A 24,999-nucleotide genomic window follows, 5' to 3' on the forward strand; every position below is an offset into this window, starting at 1 on the left:
GATGTGGCCGTGAGAAAAACCTGCCCCTTCGGCAGGGTCCGCAGGGATCTGGTAGCCCAGCGGTGACTCAGGGGAGCCCATGGCAACGAGCCACACACCCATGCTCAGCCTGACTCAGACCCACAGGTGTGCCTGAGGGTTTGGGGGGTTCCCAGCGTTTCCCCAGCACACTCATGCACAATGTGATGTGCTCCCATTATGTCTCTCCCCCTCGCATCCACCTGGGCAGCAAACACCCAGCCAAGAAGAAACCCACAAGACCTGCTGCAAAAACAAAGCCCTCCAGCTCTCCTTTCCCCAGAGATTATCCACACGCAAAATACCTCTGTACTTTGAGCAGCAACAACAGACTTTAAAGACCAAGTAGTAAAACAGTGGAAAAAACCACACTCATTTGGTATAAGCCTCTCCCCACTCTCACAAAGAGAGTGATGAATAGAACAGGAGAGCCGACTTATTTTGGGAATCGCCACAACCTCAGTGCTTTAAAGCAATCAGCAATTAAGCCTTTGAACAGTTGTGAATTTGCCATCCTTTAATTGGATGCAAAGGACTGTTCACACCATTTAAGACCACCTCTCCACTGCATAACAAGAATATTTTTCAATGTACCAGCTCAAAGAAGGGAATTCAGCAGGGTTGAAAAGTTCTCTTAATACTTGTGAATATTGAGTCAAATTCATTATCACACAACTTAACACTTTTCTGCTGACTGAAACGATGGGTGCTCATTGAAAACAAGCTGGTTTGAACTTGCCAACACATTCTTTAACACACTTTTTGGAATAAAAATAAGCTGAACTATTAGAAGATACAGATGCCAAGATACACATTTAAAGCTTCTCTTTTTCCATCTGCCATGACCTTTTTCACAAATGCTCAATAAACCCAAAAGATGAAATAATATTAAAAAATTAAGTCACTGTAACTGTCAGTGTGAATACAGCATTGGATATTGTTTCCCCATAACCTCAAACGTGTGCATCACAGTGTCCACAACAGATGTGTCCCATCAGCACTGTCAGTCCCATCAGGCTTTCCAGGTTTGTCCTGGCTTCTCATGTAATCTGTTCCTCGAAAAAGATCTGCCAGCAATCACTGTCAGCACCTCCTCCCTCCTGACCCCATTCTCATTAACTAGAATTCAGAGTTTAATTTCCACCACAGAAAAATAGTTTTCAGAAATTTTGCAAAAGATATGATAGCTTGTATCTCAGCATTTCTTTATTCCCTGTTTGCAGCAATTTATCAAGTGCTTTGTCCAGAAGCAGCAAAAAAAAATTAGTTGATGTGACAGGTGGAATACCACTACTAACAGTCTGTCAACAACAGAGCACGTTAATAACTTACAGAAAGTTCACCTTGCTGTCCTCAGCTGTAGCTGTTCTTCCCCATCACAGTAGTTACAACAGTAATCCTATTTTAAAATTTAATTGGTCATTCTGGAGTTTCTTAATATTTTACCCTGAGTATCTGATGCCAGCTACTGTCAGTAATAAAAATGCATAATTAAATTGCAGTTCTTACATCACTAACAGTACCGGCATCGTTTCAACAACAATGCAGTGGGATATACAGATACCTTTGCAAACACACTGAACAGCACATTAATGAAAACACATCACTTGTTCTTACTTGTAAGTCTAAAGGTCCTTCGTAATGGTTTGTTGATTTAGCCAACGGCCATTTTGTTAAAATAGCAGATGTCAGTCAGATGCCTCAAAGGGGCAAATAAATAGCCAGAGCAGCTGAATTATGCTTGGTATGTTAATTCACCTCTGTCCTGCATCTTGTGTGTTCAGACATTGATGGAACAAAAAGATTACCTCATTACAGCACCTAACAAAATAGGAAAAAAGAAATTTAACTCTTCGTGTCTAACACAATGGGTCCTATAACATGAGTGTCGTGGTATAGCCGATGACTAAGCACCACACAGGCATTTGCTCACTCCCTGACCCATGGTGGGGTGGGGAGAGAATTACAAGGCTAAAAGCGAGAATGAACCTTGAGGTAAAAACACTTCAATAATTAAAAAGAAATATTAATAATAAAAAGGAAAAGAGGGGAAAATAAAACCCAAGACAGACAAGCCGGGTAAATGAAAACAATTGCTCACCACCAACCAGTGCCAAGCCAGTCCCCAAGCAGCAGTATCCCTGTCATCCTCCCCAGCTTTATATGCCAACAGATGCCATGTGGTACGGGATATCCCTCTGGTCAGCTGGGGTCAAGTGTTCCAACTGTGCCCCTCCCAGCTTCCTGGGCACCCCCAGCCTACTTGCTGGCAGGGCAGTGTGAGGAACAGAAAAGGCCTTGGATCTGTGTGAGCAAGCTCAGCTGTAACTAAAACATGTGTTATCACCCCTGTTTTCAGCACAAATCCAAAGCCCCTTACTAGTTACTGCAAAGAAATTTAACTCTATCCCAGCCAAAATCAGCACACACAAATAAGGCTCTGCAGCTCCACACAATGCAGAGCCACCTGTGTGTCCCAACTCAAATTCGGTGCTTCAAGTGAGTTATTAGCATACTAATGAGAAGTTTGAAACAGTCAAACATTAACAATAGAGAAATATTACAGTTTTCTTAATCTCCTCTTCAGTTCTGCATATAATTTTTCTTTTATTAACATTCTAGATTATTTTACACAGGCTGTCCCATTTGCCAACATGAGTAATATAACCATGTTACATCAACACTTTTGGAAGCACTGAGGTGCAGTATTTTCCTTTTTTTTTTTTTTTACAAAGCAATGAAAACATTGTAAAGAGAGGTGGATGGAAGAACCCTTAATACCTTACCACTGTTGTGAGGCCACATGACCCAGCTATGTATGTGCTCACATGCTAACAACCCAGCTACCTCAGAAAAACTTCTTACATTGTAGGAACAGGGGGTTAAAACACTTGTGCTCTGTAGCTGTTACATTCAAGAGCAGTGTGATGCAATGATCTTTAAACCATTTTATAGATAACAAAACTGAAAATAATATTACCCAAATAAGGTTTAATTACAGTGAGAAGCACCTGTTTCGAGGACAAGACACAGAAGTTCAGAGATTTTATTATTTTGTATTTCAGAGACTTAAAAAAACTAGAAAGTTCTGATGCATATAATCATACAAACATTTCATAGAAACCTATGTTTTAACATGGCTGATTGATGCTAGGAAAATTGCCTCTGTTTTTAAAAAAGTTACTTTTCAATTAAAGTGAAACACTATTTTATGTTTTCCTTTCCCAGGCTGCCATGCAGCTCAAGAGGCTGTTGCACTGCCTCCTAGTTACTGCACCAGCACAGCTCCACAAGCAACTTACATCAACCAATTTAAAATCCTTACAAACTGCAGTGTTGATTTCAGAGAAATTTACTACCTTACAAAAAATTGTTCCTCCTGGAATTTAATGTAGGAATCATGAAGTTCATGCTGAAATTTCAGCTAGGTCACTTTAGTCATTAAATTGATTTTTCTACACAAAGACTACACACTTCCTTAAAAATACCAGCCACCTATTTCCCGATGGGACTCAGGGAATGGCAGTGCAAGACAGCTACAAAGGCTAAAGAAGTCCTGGCTACCGGGCTCCCAAAAGTCCAACTGAGGAGTGCTAATGAAAAAAACAGGCAGCTGCTCTCTCAGTTCACTTTCTATACATTCTTAGAAGCCCTGGCCATGGTCACAGTCAGATGGAATTCAGTTAAGATTCCAGCTATGTGATCACAAAATTGAGTAAAATATTTGCAAAACTTGCTAGTGAATTTGTTCAGGCCTTCTGACATAAGGCCTGAGGGAAGAATACAGGAACAATGTGGAGAACATAATACACTACCTAAATGGTTACCTACCTGGAATGCTTCTGCTAGTGAGAAACCTGTTCACAGACAAAAAGATGAGACAGAGAACTGAAATAGAGGCAACTAGAGAGGAATTCTCTGCATTCAACTCTCTTCAAACAGTCCTTTATCAACTGATATTAGCTGAACTCCATTGCACAGTATTAGGCCCATCTCTGTGCTCCTCCTAGACCTAAAGAGTTTGAAGTAAGTTTGTTGTGAAGTTACCAATGCTGTGAACAAACTCAGAAAAAGAATGACAGGATTAATTATGTCACTGTTCATCTGACTCTGAAGGAACCTCTAAAGCGAGGTCTTTCATTTTGCTTTATAGGTTCAACCATGTAATAAATAAATAAGTAGACAGAGTAAATAGAATTCCTATTCTAGATGCCACTTTTATGATTTTATTGAAGACTGAATACTTTCAGAACAGCAAACATGGCTATTCTAGGAAAATAAAATAGTAATTAGTCAACTTAGCACTTTTCAATTTCATCTACAGTATAAGCAAAGTACTGATGTAACTCAATCACTTTATTTGAACTGATAATTCTGTGCATGGAAAGGGCAGGTAAGTATGTATGTATGTAGAAAGTCACTGCAGTTACCTATTATGAGGCATATCTTGGATTTCCTCCACTGCAGGCTACTGGGTTTCACAAACCGTGTTGTTTGTCTCACCCCTCCTACTGTCTCATACCAAAACAACACTTCCCACTCTTTTCTTGTAAGCTTTAAAATACCTTTATCACCTACAAAGTTTTGTCTTTCATTAAAAAGTGAATCCCATAGATATTTTTTCTTTTTTTTTTTTTAGGAAAAAAGTAAATGGTTTTGAAAAGACTGAAAATAACCTCTGAGTTGTGTTACACAGATTTCAGTAAACCTTCATTTTAACTCCTCAGCAGGTGGCAGCACAAAGTTATTTACAATAATACAGTACAGAATTAATGTGATAAGTAATTTGTTCTTAAATTTGCAATGAAACCCCTACTATTAGATAATTATATTGGATGGAAGAGTGAATAAGAAAAATCACGCTGTCTGTTTATTCCAGTTCTTCAGGATCACTTCAGCTGCATCTAGTGTGCTGTCTTTCTGCAAAACAAGGAATATCACTATTACAGCAAGCATGAAGCTCTTGAAAAGAGAGTAGCAGTAATAATTATATCATCCCAAATCACTATTTGGCAGCTTCCCTTGCATCCTGTAAACATCGTGAGACAGGTTTTGATTAACAGTTATAGCTACAAATCTAGATTACACAAAGAATTCAATGCTGATTCCTTGCAAATATTTATTAGATATATCAAAAAGATAACATTTTCTCAGCATCCATACTATCAAATTTAATGAAAGCAATGCTTCATATATAAATGTGGTGATGTACTTGGCTGCTCTATATCAGAGACATGCTAGCATAGTTTCCTAATCTTTATGTATACAGATGGGTCTTTTAGATCTCCATGCAACCAAGTTTTGCCATGAACTATCTAAATGTAAGCCCTCTAAATATGTGCAATCTATCCACTGGCCAGTTGTGTGGCTTGGCTACAACCTGGTGAGTCATACAAGTAGTCTTTAACTTGACATGATTAGAGCTGTTTATCCCGCGGAAGCCATACTTAGAACCAGCAGGTTGCATCCTGGTCCTTACTGGCTGGGTTTATATCATAGTCCTTAGACCTCATCAAAAGAATGATGTAACACAAGCAGACAATCCCCTTCATTAGTGGTTCAAGCTAAGGCTCCGATCTTTATACTACAACAGTTAAGGAGTAGCACATATTCTGTTTTGCTGACTCTGTTACAGAACAACTGAGAAACATTTTAGGGCTGTGGTCTTATCAAAGCTTATGTACCTGTCCCCAGTCTTTCAGTCTTTTCAAGAACAGATTCAACAGGAGGTGAAAAGGAGGTGCTTAAAAAATGGCAAAAGCCAGCCGATTCACAAAAAACATGTAAGATGACTTCCTGTGTCTTTGGGTTGAATGGTAGGGGATTTTTTACATTTTTCAGGGCAATCTCAAGCACAACTACAGGCTGGGTGGAGAATGGATTGAGAGCAGCCCTTAGAAGGACTTGGGGATGTTGGTTGATGAGATGCTCAACGTGACCCTGCAACATGAGCTTGCAGTCCAGAAAGCCAGTTGCATCCTGGTCTGCATCAAAAGCAGCATCACCAGCAGGACAAGGGAGGTGATTCTGCACATCTACTCTGCTCTTGTGAGACCCCACACAGAATTCTGAGTTCTGCTCCAGGGCCTCCAACATAAGAAGGATGTAGAGCTGTTTGAGTCCAGAGGAGAGCCACAAAGACAATCAGAGTGCTGGAGCGCCTCTCCTGTGAAGACAGACTGAGAGAGTGGGATTGTTCAGCCTGGAGAAGAGAAGGCTCTGGGGAGACCTTAGAGCAGCCATCCAGTACCTAAAGTGGCTGCAGGAAAGCTGGAGAGGGAATGTTTCCAAGGGTAGGGAGTGATGCAATGAAGGGGAATGGCCTTAATCTGAAGGACGGTATATTTAGATTAGATACTAGGAACAAACTCTTCCCTGTGAGGGTAGTGAGACACTGTAACCAGTTGCCCAGAGAGGTTGTGGGCACTCCTCATCCCTGGCAGTGTTCAAGGCCAGGTTGGATGGGGCTTTGGGTAAGCTGGCCTAGTGGAGGGTGTCTCTGCTCACGGCAGGGCGAGGTGGAATTAGGGGATCTTTAAGGTCCCTCCCAACCCATTCTGATTCTGTGATACTTTATGTTGAATTTTACAAGCAGATAACTTTCTGTTCCTAAAACCATCCAACTCAGGAGATCCTGGGGCAGAATGTAACAGTCAGTCTCATGTAGATTTCTATACTGCTTTGATATTTAGTCTTCCCAAGACACAAACTTACCTTAATGAAGCAAAAACGTATGTATTTTTCAAACTGCCTTTTTGTCTCAGGACCACAGAATGCTGAAAGAGGAATTGCTGACAGCTTCTAAAACAGAAAACAGAAATAGTATTTTCTTATTTTAAACATGCATATAAAAAAATCTGCTTTAAGAATCGTGATTTTACTATTCCATTTCTAGAACTGTCTCAACATGTGAGGGAAAGACAAGGTTTGGTTTTGTATGCACTAGCTAGGTTTATCTAAATTCAATTAACTTTTCTCAAGCAAAACATTTCACAAGTACTTTTGTACAACTAGCATTTAAGAATGCTGAAAGAAAAGTGCTGGGATGTAACACAAACCCACAGGGTACATTTTCAGCATATTTAGCAATATTTTAGCCACATAATTATCAGCAGTTACTATAAACACCAAATAATATCTTGAATGGAATATCTCTATGACATTGTTTCATGTATATAGATGCACTGCTCTTGCTTTCAATGGAAAAGCATTTCTAAAGCAAGAATATAACCAAGAAACCTTACCTTAGATGTTATCATCCATTTAACAAATCTGTAATCATAAGGTTCTCTCTCATCTACACCAGAGAGATCCACATCTAAAAAAAAGAAATTAAAATAAACTAAACTCCCTTGGAAAAGCATCAATTAACAGCACTTTATTATAGTTTATATTTAAGAATAAAGGTATATGCTTTATATATACATATAAGTAAAAATTACACTGTAACAATTAAAATAGGTCAACAGATTAAACCTTAACATTCTGACCTGAGCTCTGCCTTTTCCTTCAAAGCAAATTCAGACACACAGCTTGGGAAAAAGCCCAATGCAGTACTCCAGCAAGTCCTCAAGTCTGGGTTATTGAGGGATCAGGCCTGTGGAGGGTACTGAAGAGTGTCTTTATTGCATGGACAGGAATAATCACTGCAACTGCAGTTTTCTCATCTGTGAAACTGGGGTACTTAAGACTTTGACACATGACAGCACTGTGAGGTCCAGCTGTGTTTAAACATTTCTGTGTGAATGACAAGTGCCCTTAGGACCCGTTAGTGAAAAAGGTGGAACTAGAAAATGTTCCCCTGTGGGAATTCTTCCTCCAACGGTACCAAAGCCTGAATTTCCAGAAGGTTTTATAAATAATGGTAGCATTTTATAGTGTTTAAAAATCAGAATGCCTCAAAGAGCTTTCAGACTGTGACTTCAGATTAAGAAAAACAAAACAAAAAATGAACAAAGAATAAAACAAGGGAAAGTGCAAATGACTGTGAACTCAGAATACAAAACCAGGTGCTTGGCTCTCAAACCTTTTCATAATCATGATTTCTATTTTCAAAAGGTCTATATCTACCTCCTTTATCCTCCCCAAAATCTTGCCAAAACTTTGCAAAACATGGACAGTAGTCAGGATCACAAAGGCTTTACTGAAGCTTCTAAAATCTGCCCCCCAGGCTAAGGTCAAACAGAAAGTTTCATTCCCATAACTTCTAAGTTATGCAAACTTGAAATGACAATATAGTTTAAAATGAAAGATGCATTTTCAGATTCACTATAGTTGGTTTCCACACCCTTTTCAATAAACTTTATACTAACTTAATGTAGAAACATCAACAATCATAAAGTATCCTCCATCTGGAATGACAGGCTTTAGTCCAGCTTCTTGAAGCAGCTGAGCCATACGATCACGCTTGCTTTCCAGCTCTCGAGACAGTGAGTAAAAATAGCAGTCTGGGTCATCCATGCGTTTCGAGTCCATCCAGAGCGCCTGTGCCAAAGCCTCCTGGAAACATAACCAATATTCTGAGCACTCCCAGACACTCAGTACACTCACAGTCACACACTTCCCACTGAAATCACATGGATTTTTTTTCCCTTTGATTCTGACCCTTAATAAGCAAAGCAGCACAAGCTACGTCCAAGAGTGTGATCTGTTTATTACTTTGTGCTGTGGCAACACCCAAAGCACCCAGTCATTTGCTAGGCACCAATCATATAAAGACGTCCCAGTCCTAGACACAGGGGTTTACACACTGAAGCTGAGTTTAAACTCTAATATTGTCACGTTTTAAGCAGCAGTTTGTAGGTGAAATAAGAAAGAATCTGCAAGACTGACTTTTTTTTTTTATTAAATGTCTGGTGAGCAGATCAGATTTGTCTCCTCTTCTTGCACCCCAGAATATTGGTACTTTTGACAACGAAAACTTCATTGTTGTGATTATAGTTTTATTACAGGGAGGCCTACAGTTTTGCTGCTACCAGAAAATAACCTCCTCTGGTCCACCTGTACCTACCTGTAACGGAGTTGCACAAGTATACAGTGTATTTTGGTGAACAACTTGCAAATGCTTAATCAGGTTCTGGGGGCCAATAGACCAGCCAAGCTAAGGGAAGAAAGTATGCATATGTTACACTTACAGCAATGGTGTTACTAAAAGCAGACAAAGCATTAAAATTACCCAATGTCTCAAGTTTTTCTATTTTATTAATTGATAATGAATTTGTTGGGAGAAAGAATTCAGAAAAGCGCTGGCTTGCATTAAGTTTGCTGAATGATCCCCTTAAAAAATTCTGGATATGATAAATAGTTATAGTTTCACTTAACCCTGTCTCTCAAACTAGTAAGCAAACTCAAGTCTTCATATAATAAGGGTTAGAAATCAAACTAAGCACTTATAAGGAATGTTATTCCTAATTGTTTTAGAATCTTTCCATCTCATAAGCTCCTTTTTCAAAGGTTGGTTGAGCATAAAACAAAAGCTCACCACTGATTCATATATGTCATGGTTCAGTGTGAACACAGGTGATGAAGAAAGAATTTAGTTACCAAGTTGTTAAGTATTTTTACTTTCTGATATGTATTTTAAAGTCAAGCACAATATTATCATTAAACATTTTACAGAAATACAAGACATTCAAAAACATACCATTATCAAAATCTGATTTTTTTACTACAAAATTAGAAAGTTAATATATAATGATATCCATGTTGGCTCTGAAAATCTTGACTGGCTTTGAACAAATCATACTTTGGTTATTTTTGTTAGTATTGTTTTCTCACAAGAGCTTATTAATTGAGAGACAAGAAGATACTTAAAACAACATAGGCAATTGCTCCAACTGAATTATATCTTCATGTTATGGAGACACAGAGATTTGCCATAAGCTTTCAAAAGATGGGTTATAAAAACAGAGACATTTTTAATATAATAAAGGCATTCTGCTACTTATATAATTGAATTCTTTCATGTTGATTCCACTTACCTTCCAGCCAGTTACACTGTATGTCTTTCCAGCACTTCCTATAGTTACTGTTCTTTCCCACATACCTGGCAATGTAGCTGTGTATAAAATAAAATTAATTTGGTACAAGTGCACTCACATATTCCATGTAGTTAGAAAAACTGTACTGCCCCTAGCTCAGAGCTGTGTGTCGCTATATCACTGCAGCATATTAGGCAAGCAATGAGAATATTCTAAAATTATAGCAACTAACAAATGAGAAAGAATATATGGGCCAATGGTTTTTGGCATGGAAAGAGGGTAAGGAAGAGACAGAAAATGAGAAGTTTATGGAAACTTTGTTAGTTATCCTCACCTAAGATGCATAATTATTCATAAGAAAGATACAATCTAAGATGTGGCTACCCATTCATCTCAGTGCAGCATTATTTCTGGTGCTTAATAATAGCACCATATACAGTAACTCAGGCACTGCAAGCCATTTTAATAGAATTGTCTGGGTCAGTGTCACTGGCTGTCTCAGAAATCAGAAAAAGAAAATAATCACTAATGCTTCTAACCTGGAACCAAACACCTCAAGAATCAAAAACCCAGCAGAGTGAGCAAATAAATTATGTTTTGTTTTATAATTTGGACAGGCCTTGGGCTGATCAACAATAGCAGCTAGCTAAGGACATCTGCAAGGATTAGGGGATGGAGGCCTTTCACTAGTAGTATCTGGTAGGAGACAAAAATCCTTTGTTTTCTTCCCAAGGAGCTGCCAGAGCAAATACATGTTCCTATAGTTTCCAAATTTTTTCTGTGCACTGCTTCAGGGGTGCTTTATTTGGACCTTAACTTAATTCATTTTCAACAAAAACACATAAATCAAGACATACTTAAATGTGAGACACAGTTAGACAAGGTCATACCACTACTGCAATTTCAGTGGTCTACAGCATCCAGCTCCACCTCATTTGTTCACTAGAACCACTACTAATGAATCTATCAATTGTTAAATCGCCTCTCCAGGGAGACCAAAGAACAAAGATTTTCCAAATAAAACCACTGAATTTCATAAGGAAGTTTTTGCAGCAGTTATCTGCATTAGACATGGTATAAGTCTTTGCAGTTACTTGAAAACATGTATTGTATTTTTTGTGAGCACACTTGCCAAGAAGAGAAACAAAAACTGCAGGAAATAAGCTCATATTCCTATTAGCCCACCCATATTCATTCAACTGCTCTGTGGTCTTGAAAACAAAAGGGCAGTTTGAACAGATGCCTCATTTAGCTAGCTAGGTCAAGAGTATAGATCACTTCCTAAAGGCAACCTACTAGCTCTCACAGATTGCAAGAAGAATTGAATTTCAAAGCTAATGCCCTCTAGTGAGGCTGTTTTACCACTCAGTCATAGGAATTCAACCTTGGAGATGGAATGTAACAGCATTTCAAACAGCAGCAGCAACAAAAGGGCACAGGGAAAGAAGGAGTTCCATTGCTTTTACAAGCAGCAAGTTTTAAATAAAGAGGGAAATTCCTCATGTCATTTGGCAACATCATGATATGACACCATAACTGAGTCTGACTACAATTTAAGAACTCAAGAAGTGCACCTCTAATAAGCCTGTTACCCGGGCTGGCAATCAGCTCGAGAGGCTTGTTCCGAATCCTCAGTTAGGAGATGCAGGCTCTACATCTGCCAGCACAACCCTCCCCGTCACTCAGAGGAAGCCCGCAGTTTCACAGCAGTCAGGTAACAATGAGAAACACGCTGCAGCTCTCTGCACTACAGAAAACTGCTCGGTGACAGCACAGACTGCACTGATTCTGTGATCTGTGGCTAGCAACCCCTGTTACATTGTGTTAAGGAGCCACCATCAGACCCTGTAAATTGATGTAATATCCATCTTACCGCTCTCACAAAAAAGTGTCACTGAATTTGATGGAATGTGTAGAGGTTAATATGGAAAAAACAAGAGCTTTAGTGAATTAACACATTAATATATTTTTCTTGTATTATCTTTTGTAGACTTGATTAAAAAAAATAAGCAGCTTAAGTTAAAAAGAGCAGATCATGTTTCTTTTACTGAAATAGTATTACTGTTCACACTGTTACCTTGAAGGTTTTATAGTCATTTTAACACTAAAGATGATATCATGGGATCTATTAGAGAATATGTATGTAAACCTAACTGACTAGCTGCCCAGGCTTTAATATACATTATCATTACATAGTATTTTTACATTTAATGCCTTTTGTTCAACTGGAAATGTTTTGGTTTGAAGTATTAAAGTGACAATACTGATATTAACAATAGAGTTACTGTGTCTAAAGAATTCACCACCTGCCTACTAAGACAAAGTATAACTGACAAGAAAAGTGTTCCAACATGCTGCCAGTGCAAAGGAAAATGTATCACCTTACACAACCCACAGAGATTTTGGTTCTGAGGACAGCTATTTGCATGAACCACCTGCTAAGTGCATGAAGAAAGCTTTAATTTAATTCGTTTTACTTTGCAACTGGGACATGATAAGCCACACATGATCAGTTACTGTGGCAACTCGTTAGGATGCACCAACTCAAATTACTATCTCATCAATGTACTCAAAATGTTCCCCTTCTTCTATGTCTGAGGCTCTTTGAGAAGGTGTCGGTATCATGACATGCAATGAGGCCTCTCTCAAAACAGACTCATATCCGATGCATGGCCAATACAACCAATGTCCTGCCTTCACACCCGTCACAATACTGTTTGAAGACTTTGGCATGCTTTCACACTGCCCATGCAGCAACTGCACTGAATTCAATATCCATTATTTAACACTGTCTCTGGTTCATGCACTATCTATCTTCACTCCTTTATACTTTTCTTTTCTTTTTACAAATAATGGAGCAAAACCAATTGAATTCCTCATTGATTATCTCTACAATGCTTTGAGAAGGAAGTTTTAATCCCTGTTCCTTCTATTAGTTCTTCAGCAAAGCACAGTTTAATATACATACATGAATGGCGATGTCATGGCCACCAAAGTGACTGAATAAAGATGGAATATACAGATGATCACAACTGATTTATGATCATCAGTCCCACTGGTTTCCATGGATATCTGCTCTAAAGTCACTTAAGGGCTTTTGGAAATTCTATTTGGAAATTATTCTTTTAAATGTTTTTCAGAAAAGGGAGGAGCTCCCCTCTTAGAGTCTTAACGTTGTAAAATAGTCCAAGCTTCAAGTCTGAGCTCCTTCCAGCAACTGTTGTCTCTTAGAGAGACATTTACAACTTCATTCTACAGACAGTTTTAAGATGCCACCAAAAATCAGTACCTATTTTAATGTGTTTATTTCCTTTATACACCAGCCATTCATACACTTCATCACTGATGCACAAGGTATCATGTTTAATACAGAGATCAGCTATTACCTGGAGCTCTTCTCTGGTAAACACCTGGGAAACAAGAAAGTAAAGGAAAATGCATTAATCATAGTATTTAAAGCTTACTCTGAAATCAAGTAGTGTTAAAGCAGGACTCTTACCTTGCCTATAGGGTTGTGTGGGGTATTCAGAATAATTGCTTTTGTTTTGGAATTAAATTTTTTTGTAAGTTCATCAGGATCTAAGACCCAATCAGCACTAGATGCAGTGTTTCCAGCCTTTTTCTAAAAAAAAAAAAAAGAAACCCCCCAAAAACCCAAACCAATAAATTTATGCATTACTTGAATACATGTTACAGCTTAAAGAGAGATGCCCAACTTATCACACTGAGATATTTTCACACCATGCTTGACAACCTATCCAATCTGTCCTGCTCTCCTGGGAGAAGGCACTTCTAGGAACAGGCAGGGAAGCTAAGAGCAAGGTAAATTACCATGATGCTGGCTGCCCTCTCCTCACCACTGTCTGTCTTAAGGCCTCTCTAGATCTGTTTTCCAGAACCTGGTTTCCACATGCTGATTATAAATGTGTAATGCAAAAAGCCGAGTCACATAACAGGGGAGTTTATGGCCTTCCTAAACACTAGAACAAGCGTGTTCTTGCTTGGCTGTAGAATGACAATGCTCCTCCTTGTCCATATGAAAATGGCCAAACAGTTAAAAACCTACACCACTGAGGATCTGGATTTGCTGTGGTATTACACAATATAAGTTTGGGACAGTTGCTGCAGAGAACAAAGAGCATGGCCACACTAACTTTCTGACACCTGCACAGTACTGGGAGAGGGCCAGATCAAAAACAAGAGCCTGAAATGGAAAATACAAGAAGGAGCCCCGTCATGAGAAACATCCCAAGGAGGGAACCCAGAGGAACATCACAGTCTGTAGTTTGTCACTCTGTTGTCCTGACTTCATAGGGTTCTTGCAACAGTCTTGCATAAGAGTTCCTCACTCAGCCCTTCCCGGGCAAGGTCGCCAGTCACCCATGGCAATGGTAACAGGATCAAGACTTTGCATCCAGAACAATCTTTGCCAAGTTGCCAGCATAATTCTAGCAGTACGGATTTTAAATTAATCCGTACCAAAATTAGTCCTTTTTACCAACAAAGGAAACAGTAATTCTAATGTGTATTGCAATGTCTACTGCATGATCACTCCTTATTTAGTAAGCAAATTTTGGAAAATTAATTACATTCTGTCATTGTGGGTGCTGCTGAAGGGATCAGAACCCAAATTTCTGAAAACCAGCAGATACTGAAATTGCAGATATGTGATCTTCCTTTCCTTATCTACACTGAAAATGTTTGCTGATGACATTCAAAAACGGAATTTTGATCAGCTTTCAGAATGGATCAATTAAAGTAAATGAGAAACATCCCACCTCTCCTAACACTAACAAAATACTTTAGCTGTTTTGGATTATTATTACCTCCTACTTACACTGTAGTAATCTATCTTATCTTTATGTAATTGGATATTATGAAAAACTATACAGAAACATTGTCTAGAATGTGTTCAAACTGCATTCAGTATGGATGAGAACCTTCATATGATAAACAATTTTTAAAAAGCTACTCACATATCTCAGTGGGATAAAAACAGGCTTTGCACCTGCCATCTTTACCATTGGTTCGTAACAGTCATAAAATGGCTCTATTATTATTACCTGAAATTACAACAAACAGTATCAGAAACAGAAAATTTACCATTGTACTTTGAGATTTACTTTGGTGGTACAACATGGTAGGGTTTCCGGCACTCCATCCTGATTGAACACTGAAGCATGTTCCTCCTTTCAGAACACCACGTAACAATGCCTTCAGTTTAAGTATGGTAAGCACTGCTCATTTTTGACAGCACACACAGGCTGTTTTTCTACAGTTACATATCACAACCATTAAGATAGAATATTAGGAATGTTTGGGCGCTGCACACAAATTTGAATGTGCAAGGAAAAGATACAAAGGTGGGAGTTAGCAACAGGTAATTGCTGAATCACAGCACAGCTGCCTTAAAAATCCTGGAATTTCATGGACAGAATTAAGTATCTAGCAATCTCAAAAGAATGGCTTAAATGCTCGGATTTTAGCAGAGAAGAATTTTCAGGTAGAAAATTAGGACTAATTAAAAAAATGCACAGAGGCTAGATAATAGGAAAACAAAACCAAAACCAATGAAAAAGCAAAGGCTAGTAGGAGACAACTGTCACAAAAAAAGAGAAGTGATTATCAGGGCAACAGAAAAGGAAAACATACATTATACAAATTAAATCTACACACTGAAAACACAATGCATGACAACATAAAAAAAGCTCTTATCCACTACATACACAACAACAAAAAAATCCCCCCAAAATAACTTTCAATATCTTTGTCAAAATAACTTAGACTAACTTTTTTAATAACTTTGTCAAAAAGGTACACATCAGTAACAAAGGCATGAATCATCACAGCAAATACTGTAAATTATCAATCGTTTAATTGCTTTTCTGTTACCATGCAATGGTCCAAAACAGAACTTGATACACAAAGGTTACTCAAACACCAACCATATTTTGTGTCACCCTAAGTCTTCAGTTGCAGATAACAGCCCACTAGTATTCTCAAATAAGAAATCAGTGTGTATTGTGTCACCTAACAGCAACAGCAATAAAGAAACTGCTATGGTTACCCTAAGCGTGAAAGAAAGGGGTTTGTAAATTGGTGAACAATAGCAAGACATCCAAAGGATCGTGTCCTGATCACAGCTTCTGAAACTGTAAATTAGATATGCAACTGTAACAAATCAAATTCATGGAGATCAGAAAGAAGCCCTAACAGTAAAAGTGGACAATTGGGCAAATTCGCTCATTTCAAATAAAAACTTACTTCGTCTCCCTCTTCAATTAATGCCTGTATTGTACTAAAGAGAGATCCATAAGCTCCCACAGTCACCAGGATATCTGTGAGAGGATCGATCTTTCTTCCATAAACTCTCTCGTACACTTGAGACAAAGCTTTCACCAGCGACGGATGTCCCTGTTTAAGGCAAACAGATGCAACTGATCCATGTGTTTCTGACAAGGTACAAATCCTGTATTTAGGGGGTTTTCCACACATATCAAAATAATACACTGTGAAATTGAGAAATACAAGATGAGCCCCAAGTGTTAATGGCTGTTAACAGGTAGCATGGTTTATAGTTTTTGCACATTAAGGAAGAAAAGTGGTTTCAATTTATTCGTATCTACTAGAAAATTATTTTTGTGTATCTGATGCTTAACTTTTACCTTCTTATCATATCTCAGGATAGCTCCAGGTAGCCTAGAGGAATGCTAGGACATGAGACAGCAGGAGAAAAGGGAATACTCTGACACCAATTCATCCTCACCCCTTTTAGAGTCTCTTTCCCACCTGCTCATATTTCCATCTGAAGCTCTTTCTGTCTCTTTCCTCATCTTTCAACAACATATTATTTGGTGCAAGGGAAATGTTCTTATTCTGTTTATATACTGCTGATAAACACCACTGGTGATCAGAATGACAACTCAGATAATCATATCCCACATCTCAGAGCAGCATTCACCATTTATGGCCCCTACAGCGACGTAAACACACTCCCCTCAAAACATGCAAAGACCAAGAAAATAAGCATGCAACAAAGATCATATACAATAAGGAAATAAGAAGACACAATCCTGTTTACTCAGGAAGGCTGCAGATTTCCTGCAGTGAAAATCTTTTTTCTTTTTGGGTATTTGGTAGAAATGGAAAACAACTCCCTGAGAAAACAAAACTACCTAACAAAAATCCTTCACTGAAATATTGCACATTGTACATCTACACACAAGGCGTAAAATCACGAACCCTTCCGTAAACAAGAATATTAACAAATTAAGGCTTACAAGTCATTGCTGATTCAAATGACAGCTATTTCTTGCCACTAGTGTGTCGCAACTACATAGGAATGCTGCAGCACCCAAGTCATATTAGGTCACTCACCAGGCCACAGCCCTACAGTCAATGAGAGGTCAGAGCGCTGCAGAGAGCTGAGACGCTGTCTCAATTATCAGACGGATGTGCACAGCTCATACTCATCCTGCCCATACCTGCTGCCACAGGTATCTCTGCTCAAAAACCTTAGAAATTCTCTTTAATTACTATCTACAGTATAATATATCTGCAAACATTCATAGTTATCATGGGGATTATCAAACTATTTGAAAATAAAGAACGAAGTGAAAGAAGTAAATATTGGATAATTGCATGGAATGGGAGAATTACATTTATGCTTTATTTGCAAATTATTTTAAAGAACAAGTCTGTGAATATTTGCCAGAAACTGCAGCCCACTCTCTCTGTAGCCTTTCCCCCTGTGCCAAGGCTTCTCTAAAGCTTCTGCCTGGTGACATTTGAGGTACCTTATCGTGCTGATGAACATACTAATGCTCAGGCCAGAAGTTCACTAAATCCCATCCATCTTTTGCATTTGTCTGCCAATAAAAACTGCTTTATCCTTTCAAGTTACACATATATATATTCATTCTACTTGCAGAGACTGCACACAACAAAAGGCAAATAAACAAAGTGATGCAAACAAGGATAGTAATGAGACTGCATTCACTAGGGATTTGTTTTGTTTTGTTCTTTTTTTGGTTCTTGTCAGGGCCCTATAGCCTTAATGGCCCTGGGCAGCCTCACCTCTGTGACCACTACCCAGAGCTGTACCCCAGTCCAGGGGCTCCATCTAAGCGCTATGCAGTAGGGTTGCTGGCCTGCAATTCAGTTACAGACATGCCTGTACCTGGCCACAGACCCTGTGGATTCTGGTCCCTACCTGATTTTGTGCTTTGACCTTAGACATGCCTTGTCACCCTGGACCTGCTCAGCCATGTCTAACACTGGTTAGCACTGCTGGGCCTGATCTGTGAATTGACATCTTGGCTTGACCTTAGGCCCACCTCACCACCACAAGCTTGCCTGGTGATCTGGGCTGACTTCAGCCATCACCTCTGGGCCCGCCTTGCTCAGGTCCCATGAGAACGGACCTTCGCTGGTGAGGCCTCTGCCCTGCAGTGATGGCTTCTCCTTTAGGGAGCTGCTGGACAATGCTGCTCCCCATCAGTTCTAATGCATGCAGATTCCCAGAGAACATGAAGAAGTTACGTTGGAATATAAACACAAGGATGCCACAACTACCAAAGCAATTGTTGGCCTACCAGTCTATACAATGGTTTTCTATCACTGTTTCATAACATGGTAATCTCAAAAGATATTAGATAGGCTCCTTAAGGTCTTGCAGCAATCCTGACACATGATTCTCAGTTGGGCAATATGGTTTATTTTTACCACAAAATATAAGAAAGGCAAACCAAACAAGGAAGTGGTCATACTACAACAGTAATAGTCCACCTGAATATCCTGCCTTGGAGAATAATAAATGCCACACACTCACACTGAGCTCAGGACATAAACTCTACAAGCTAACGTACAAAATAGGTAGTGACTATCTTCCAGGGGCAAAATCTTCCCTGTTTTCATTACTTCCTAATCTCCACTGAAAACTACTATATGTTATGGGTGAATGTTTTCCTGATCCTAGAGATGCTGTCTCAACTGGTATTATTCTAACGTTATCCTATCTGATTCATCTTTAAACAGAGGGCATTCGTTAGCGACAGATATGGCTAGCTGATGAACTTAATTTGGGCCATAACCATATGACCTATAGATAAAATTACTTTAAAGCTCAGTCATTCTTTTTCCCCTGTGGCACATTCTCCACTGAAGTTGGATCCTCAAGCCCACAGTACTTACAAAGCCTCGTGTATACTGGTTCAGTCTGTCAACTGCCGCTGCCTTTGCCAGCTCCTCTTTAACATAGCTGGGAGGGGAGATATCAGGAAGGCCTTGACCGAGATTAACAATTGAGGGATCTGCTGCCACCTTTGTAAATTCAACCCTAAAGGGAAAAAACACCTTAAACTTAACATACCAGATAAAATGATATTTTCCTTCAACAGCATTAAAAGCAAAAAAAAAAAAAAGTATTTCACTTTGCCAAATTCACAGTAGTGAAAACAGGTTTAAGTAGAGTCCTCACATGGAGAGGTAGGTGCTGGGACTGTAGTAACCAACCATGGGAGTTGGTGGGAACCCAAATAAAGGCTGACTTCCTGCATCCACAGAGCAACTCTTCTGCCAGCAGAACTGTGCTTAATGTGCATACACACAAACACACAGTAACCCTGGATATGAGCAGAAATGGAACACTACCCTCTTCACAAAATGAAGTAGAGCTAATTAGAGCAGGGTATTAAACAATTTAAGGGCTTCTGTCATGTGAAGGTGTAATTTAAATTATCCAGTAACCTCAGAGGGCTTTTACTTTTTTTTTAATTCTAGGTAACAGACTGTTTCAGGCTGTTTATTAACTGGTTCCTAGCAGCCTGCCAGATTCAAATGTTAGGATTCTCCAACAATTTTGTTCCCCCTCCCATCACAGGTAAGTTTTGCATTTTACCCTTTCCTTGCTACAAAGGTTAACAAGATTAAACAAAATAAATCAAACCACCTAACAAAACAAGATACCCCACATAGCATCACAGCTCTGTCAAAAATTAATAAAAATTGCTAAAAATTAGTTTGGAGGCTGAATGACCAAAACACCTTGTGCATATATATACACATGTATACACACAAATAATCTAAATCTAAAGTGCTGTTTTCACCAACTAATAAAATCCCACCTTTACCAGTGATAGAAATATTGCTTTGAGATTAACTTGATACCTAGAAAAAAGTGTATTAAAAACAATTAGCTAAATTATAAATATAAGCATAATGGCTTTAAAATGAAATCTGACTTATTTTGTAAACACAAATCAAGTGTAATTGAACTACATTACTCAGAAGAAATTAACATTTAAATTTGAAAGCCAGCTACACTGCCATGGCCAAGAATTATACTTCTCTTTTATGATTTACTAGATGAAGAGAAGCCAAGGCCTAATACTGAAAGCTCAAGAAAAGAATTAGTTCACACTTATTACAGAATTTGGCTCATTGCTTCTACACAGGTGCCAAATATATTTCAGCAGAGATGGCGAGTGCTATGTACCACCTTATTGGCAATAATTATTGATTTGGAAAGAACATATATCAGGCAAAGATATTTTCTGACATTTACAGATAGTTTCCTTTTACTTACCACACATTGCTATCAAGGCCTTCAATTCGTCTTGTGTTTTTGTGTCTGAAGGCCATTGTCTGCAAGATCAAAATACACAGACAGAAGGGTTTTATTAGGAAAGACAAAGTACTATATTGTTGAATCCTGCATAACAAGCCCTCCTTCATGCTTTCTCAAATATACCATTGCCAGCTGAATTCAGCAGTTACACAAAATTATAGACATGTTCTTTCATTAAAGCTCCTATAATAGCTTGAACGCAGACTAACAAGAAAATACACAAAAATGTTCTAAATACTTATTCATCATTATCTAAAGCCACTGAACTTTCAGCAGGGATGGAGCAGGGGCATAATTTAGGTGAATAGCTTTAAAAGATGACCTAAAAAGAAAAAAAACAGGGTATATACATTCTTTTTCTTTTCTATGATACACTAACAATTTAAAGACTGTTATTTCTAGCCCAATTTCTGCTCAATCCAGCTTGGAAAGCAGACATTTTCTATGTAATTTCATTTGTTAAATTGATGGGTAGGAGGAAAATAGCAAAGACGTTTCCTATTTTCATTCAGACTTTTAAAACTGGCAAGTATTTACTTACAACACAGCAAAACTGCATTAGAACACATTTTTGCTGTATGCTCAGACTTTTGAGAAGGTATTGGAAAAATGTATTAGAATAGATTTTCAATGAATACTCTCTGTAAAGGCAGAGAAAAACTTATTGATTGTTGTGGTGTTTTGAAATTAAAAAGAGAAAGGAAGGTTAGGTTTACTTCTATGTGCAAACAAACAAAACTGCAAGCCTGTTTCTACCTTTGTAAACCAGCTTGATACTGGAAGAAGATTGCATAGCAATTGCAAAGTCCCCCAGTACTCCAGACACTCTTCTTTCTTTGAGTCAGACTAGTAATTTTAGTGACTATCATTATTGTCTGAAAGATTCAAAACCCATACTTTAGCTACCATAATCTGAGAAGAAAATGCCTGCATTACCATTACACTTGAAGTTTCAACTTTGAACCAATGGGAATGGCTCACAGTAGAAATATTATGCAGGCACATGTTTGCACTCAACCTTTTTACAGTAATGAAGCTACTGTATACATAATGATTTGAAGAATGGGAAGCTATAAAATTAAATAGATACATTTCTGCTCATGTATCTCCTCTACAGATCTGATCCTGATCCCATTTATGAATTATAGACACCAGAGGAATCAAGCACAGGACACCTCTTATATGTACTCAGGATGAAAATCATTATGATAGGTGAAGTTGTACTTCCTGGCACAGAACATAGACCATATTTAAGAAGGAGTTCTGACTAGGTCATCTGTACTGCATCTATGTAAAAACACACATCTGGTTTAGAAGATGAATCCACTTTTAGAGTGTATGCCTTGGTAAGTATGATTAATATTTGGCTGTACTGTATAAATACAAATAACACAGGTACTACTTAGACTGAGACCCACACACATACCTTTTTTCACACACTGGACTACATGTACTACAAGGAGTAAGAAGTCCCACCTTGAATCTTGCCAGTTAATAATAAGAATTCTGTATGTTGCCATGGGTCCATTTGTTCCATTGACCAGCTCGTCTTGAAATTGTTTCAATTTGCTAAAAGCTAAATGTTTATCAACAGCAAGACTTTTATAATTAACTATAATGTAAATCTTAACTGCATTAAGTAATCTTCCCTACATAAAAATGTATTGACAATTTAAATAAGCCTTTACCTTGCAGCGCTCATACTATTTTAAGTTAACTATTGCATTATTCACGTCTTCCTATTTATTTTTCTCTTATGCCTTGAAACTAATTTTTAGCCAGAATACTGGACCTGTGTCAGTTTTCAGGTTTTCACAGGTTCAGCTTGCAGTGGGTTTCAGGTCTACCTTATTACTTGGAGAAAGCCAACCAATTAACAGACATTTTAGAATGATACCTGAAGTAGCATTCTTTCTTCCAGAAGGTCACAAGAATTCTTAAAACTCTCTTTGTTTAAGCTGATTCAATGAAATGTAATCATGCTGAATAGATTGGTGTAGGTGTAGCTTAAGAGACAATTAATAGAACTTTAATATAAGAATTTCCATGGTCTTAAGAATAGATTAGTTTTGGATTTTAGTAGAATATGGCTGTAACTGTGTGAGCTGCTTTGTGAGAGCAGCTACAAAACTTAGCCAAAACAGCACAACAGCCTTGAAGATAAAGAAGTAAGAATTTGTGTGGTTTAGAATAGACGGTATTTGCGTGTTTTTAAGATTAGATTAGTTTTGGATTTTAGTAGAATTTGGCTGTAATCATGTGAGCTGTTTCGTGAAAGCAGCTACAAAACTCAGCCATAACAGTGCAACAGCCTTGAAACTAAAGAAAGTGAAGATAGGGGAGTCATAAATAATGAGACTAACAACCAGTTAAGAGACAGAGTATATCTTGTTTTCAGCAAAAAGGGGTTCCTAACAACTTTGTGCAGGAATGTGTTTTTGAGCTCAGGTAACCATGGAGAAGAAACGTAAAGAGCATGCAACTAAAAGTGAGAAAGATGTCCAGCCTTCATTACTGAAGACCACCAGAAGACCCCCTAAGTGTCACTGAGCATGGGCTATCTGGGAGCAGAATTAATATAAATGACTTCTTAGAAATAATTTGCATAATCCTGCCTTTTCTTAGAAATTATAATGAGTATGTATAGTTAATCTGTACAAATATGAGAAATTTGGCTTTAATCGGGGCACACATTCGGAGGAGCGATCCCCTGTGTGCCCAGTGCTGCAATAAAGGATACCTGCTTATTAGTCACCAAGGCTATTGAGTTTTGATTCCAGCTTTCCGAGGCATCAAAGCACAGTTATGTCAACACCTGACATTTCGAGGTGAAGGACTGGGATGTCCATCAGTTTAAGAGGTATGTCCTTATCAAGCTTTAACTTTAACCTCCTGCTTTCCCTAATAAAAGTATTATTACTGGAATAATAACTGACTACCAGGGAAAGCACCTGAAAGTCAGATGCTGCTTTTATTTATCTTTCTTCCTAATACAAATAAACTTGTGATTAAATTTAATGGCAATATATTTAATAATGATAGAAGCAAATACTTCTAAATGGTGCATAATTAAATTGTGGAATTTAATGTCCAAATGATAACTGAAGCCAAGACCTTAAGAAAATTAACCACTCCCACTCCCAGTTAGATTTCAGCACATTTGGTGAGATTATCCAGCTCCATTAAATGGAAGACAAATGTTTACAGCATATGAAAAACTGACTTGAGCAAGCTGACCTTCCAAGGGGCTTGCACACTAAAAGAAACTTTTCATATAGGTAAAATATGCTACAACTGTCCAGCATAGCGGTTTGAACATCCATTTTGAAGGATCTGACACATGCCTCGCTTGACCTGCATTGCTGACAAGATGAACTCCTGTTCTGACCTGGGAACACAGTTTACATTCCAGTGTTTATACAAAATGCAGAGTGTGACTTCCAACCACCACCATGTTGCAAAGTTCTGTTTTCTCTCAAAAAAAAAAATGGAAGATTTAAACTTGTTACAGTTTTACAAGCAGTTAAGCTAGAAAATGGAGAAGATTCTGTATAAAATTAAGTTTGAGATATTTATATACCCCTTGTTATTGTGGCATCAAGAAGCACCACTACTCTCATTTCATTAAAGGAAAACCGAGACAACAAAGAAATGAACTGACTTACCAAAAGTCTGTGATAATGCAGGGACTGAAACCGTCTCTCATATCTCAAGCCCTAGTGCCCTAACAACCAGGCAACCCTTCTGACCTGATATATGCTAGATGTGATTTTGAAGACTGAAAAGGATACACAAAGCAATAATCAGCAAATTCTATTTTGCTAGTGCAGCTAAATAGGCCTCATTTTGTTGTTTATATATTAAATGTTTGGATCGATGTAACAAGAAAAAAAACCCATAGCCAATATATATATATTGGCAACATGACAAAATTAGCACATCTCTCAAATATTGCATGGAATAGTTTTAGGAAGCTGAAGGAATACTTACTGCAGAGGCTGAAAGTTGGATGGATCTGGAGAGCAAATCTGTTCGTAGTTGGTATGTTCTAAAGCCAAGGCAACAGAAGGTTCGTGAAGCAAAACGCATGCCTGCATAATAAATAACTGACCTGAAAAAAACTTTAAAATTCCAGGAATGAGTTTCTACACATCACTAAGCAGTTTTAAAAGATAAGGTCCCCTTCTCTTCCCTTCAGTGATTTTCTTCCATTGAAATAAGTCCTAGTGAATTATTACTTTATCACATTTGTAAGCATTGAGGATGAAACTTTTTAACTGACAGGGCTGCAAAATGTTTCTGCATGTCATCTAGAAGGAAGGTTTCCTCTATGTGACAGCATAGGATCTTTTTCTTGAATGACAATTAAGACTG

The 24,999-nt window shown here is 38.2% G+C and overlaps 1 protein-coding gene across 1 annotated transcript; it reads right to left on the minus strand.

The window, feature by feature from the left end:
* Window positions 1-4,191: 4,191 nt before the first annotated feature.
* KYAT3 (kynurenine aminotransferase 3) lies at window positions 4,192-24,778 on the minus strand (the record flags this gene model as incomplete). The annotated part of the gene is given in 14 exon segments (XM_084266565.1): window positions 4,192-4,938; window positions 6,733-6,819; window positions 7,263-7,336; window positions 8,331-8,517; window positions 9,029-9,118; window positions 9,999-10,075; window positions 13,288-13,408; window positions 13,498-13,620; window positions 14,975-15,061; window positions 16,263-16,412; window positions 19,191-19,335; window positions 20,584-20,642; window positions 24,616-24,753; window positions 24,755-24,778. Coding segments are annotated over 14 exon segments (1,425 nt in total). The 3' UTR covers window positions 4,192-4,875.
* Between the last annotated feature and the right edge of the window lie 221 nt (window positions 24,779-24,999).

Source organism: Gallinula chloropus, assembly GCF_964237585.1.
Source record: "Gallinula chloropus genome assembly, chromosome: 6".
Taxonomy (NCBI): Eukaryota; Metazoa; Chordata; class Aves; order Gruiformes; family Rallidae; genus Gallinula; species Gallinula chloropus.